A 1,690-nucleotide genomic window follows, 5' to 3' on the forward strand; every position below is an offset into this window, starting at 1 on the left:
GTACTATAGGAATAAAGTCAAAGCATTATGAGAATAAAGTCAAGGTACTATAGGAATAAAGTCAAGGTACTATAGAAATAAAGTCAAGGCATTATGAGAATAAAGTCTGTACAGTAAGAATGAATTCTGTACTATGAGAATAAAGTCAAAGTACAATGAGAATAATGTCAAAGCATTATGAGAATAAAGTATGTACTATGAGAATAAAGTCAAAGCATTATGAGAAGAAAGTCAAGGTACTATGAGAAAGTCAAGGTACTATGAGAAGAAAGTCAAGGTACTATGAGAATAAAGTCATGGTACAAGTCAAGGTACTATAGGAATAAAGTCAAGGTACTATAGGAATAAAGTCAAGGTACTATAGGAATAAAGTCAAGGTACTATGGGAATAAATAATAAAATAGAGTCAAAGCATGAGAATAAAGTCAAAGCATGAGAATAAAGTCAAAGTACTATGAGAATAAAGTCAAGGTACTATAGGAATAAAATCAAAAGATTATGAGAATAAAGTCAAGGTACTATAGGAATAAAGTCAAGGTACTATAGGAATAAAGTCAAAGCATTATGAGAATAAAGTCAAAGCTTTATGAAATTAAAGTCAAAGCTTTATGAAATTAAAGTCAAAGTACTATGAGAATAAAATCAGAATTTTATGAGAATAACGACACAATGGACACATTAATTTGCATAATTGTTTCAAATTCCTGCTACTGATTATAATTTGATTTTGATGTGTTTAAAAATTAAGTATGTCCTTATTTGTAAAACTGATTTTGAAGTTTAATTTCACAAGATGTTCACCATTTCACGTTTTGATGCAGTGGTAAAACCGCATGTAGGAGTTCTCAAGTTTTTTCTCATTGTCTTCTGACTTTATTCTCGTGATTTAAAATCATTCTGGTAGTCTGGCCCTAATACTCAGTCGTAAAAAAGTGTTACATTATATTCAAGTTGCTTAAAATGTCCTTGCTGCATATTTTCGGTTAAATAAAGAGAAAATATATTAAATCCACACAGAGTAACCTTTCATGCTTCTGCCATTTAGCACTGTGTTTTCTTAATAGATTTTGTAACCACGTGTGTGAAGAGTGTAAGAAAAAAGACCAAGCTGCACCTTCAGTACAAGAATAAAGCCAATGCCTGGTAAAGTATATTTAATCTAAAAATAAACCCACAAAAACACAGTAAAAAACTAATCATTTTAGTTGACTTCTGTTTGTAAATTACAAATACAAATACAATTTTTTCATGTATTTATTTTTCTCTTTTCAGCTTCATCATAAACAAAGAATGACTGTTGATGGGGATTTATCTGTTTTTCCATCTCTATAATAAACACTACAATGACCTTTGGATTTCTTCTTCATTGTTCACATTTCTTTAAATATCCACCAGAGGGAGCAACAATCCTGTCAGTCAAAGAAAAGGGAAGTGTTTTTACATGCATTACATACAAAGTCCCATATGAAACCATAAAAACTATTCTTTTGAGGTTAAATATTGAAAAAGCAGAAGAAAATAATAATACAAGCCACCCTAAAGTATGTGGGGAAACAATATTTGTAATTTCTGAACCATAAACAATGCCACAGATTTCAGTTGATGAGCAAAAAAAGAGCCTTTAGGGATCAAGACAGGAAGTTATTGAGGAGTACACAGAAGCAGCTCAAAGTCAAGATCAGAGACAACA

The 1,690-nt window shown here is 30.8% G+C and overlaps 1 protein-coding gene across 1 annotated transcript in view; it reads left to right on the forward strand.

Annotated features, from left to right (window-relative positions):
* The window catches only part of ociad2 (OCIA domain containing 2), a 14,574-nt gene extending 13,222 nt beyond the window's left edge, over positions 1–1,352 (forward strand). The window contains exons 6-7 of the mRNA XM_014027541.1: positions 1,065–1,143; positions 1,273–1,352. Coding sequence (XP_013882995.1) covers positions 1,065–1,131 — 67 coding nt within the window. The 3' untranslated portion in view covers positions 1,132–1,143; positions 1,273–1,352. The remainder of the gene's footprint in view (positions 1–1,064; positions 1,144–1,272) is intronic.
* Positions 1,353–1,690: the final 338 nt, after the last annotated feature.

This window comes from Austrofundulus limnaeus, unplaced genomic scaffold (genome assembly GCF_001266775.1).
Source record: "Austrofundulus limnaeus strain Quisiro unplaced genomic scaffold, Austrofundulus_limnaeus-1.0 Scaffold660, whole genome shotgun sequence".
In the NCBI taxonomy this organism is placed as follows: domain Eukaryota; kingdom Metazoa; phylum Chordata; class Actinopteri; order Cyprinodontiformes; family Rivulidae; genus Austrofundulus; species Austrofundulus limnaeus.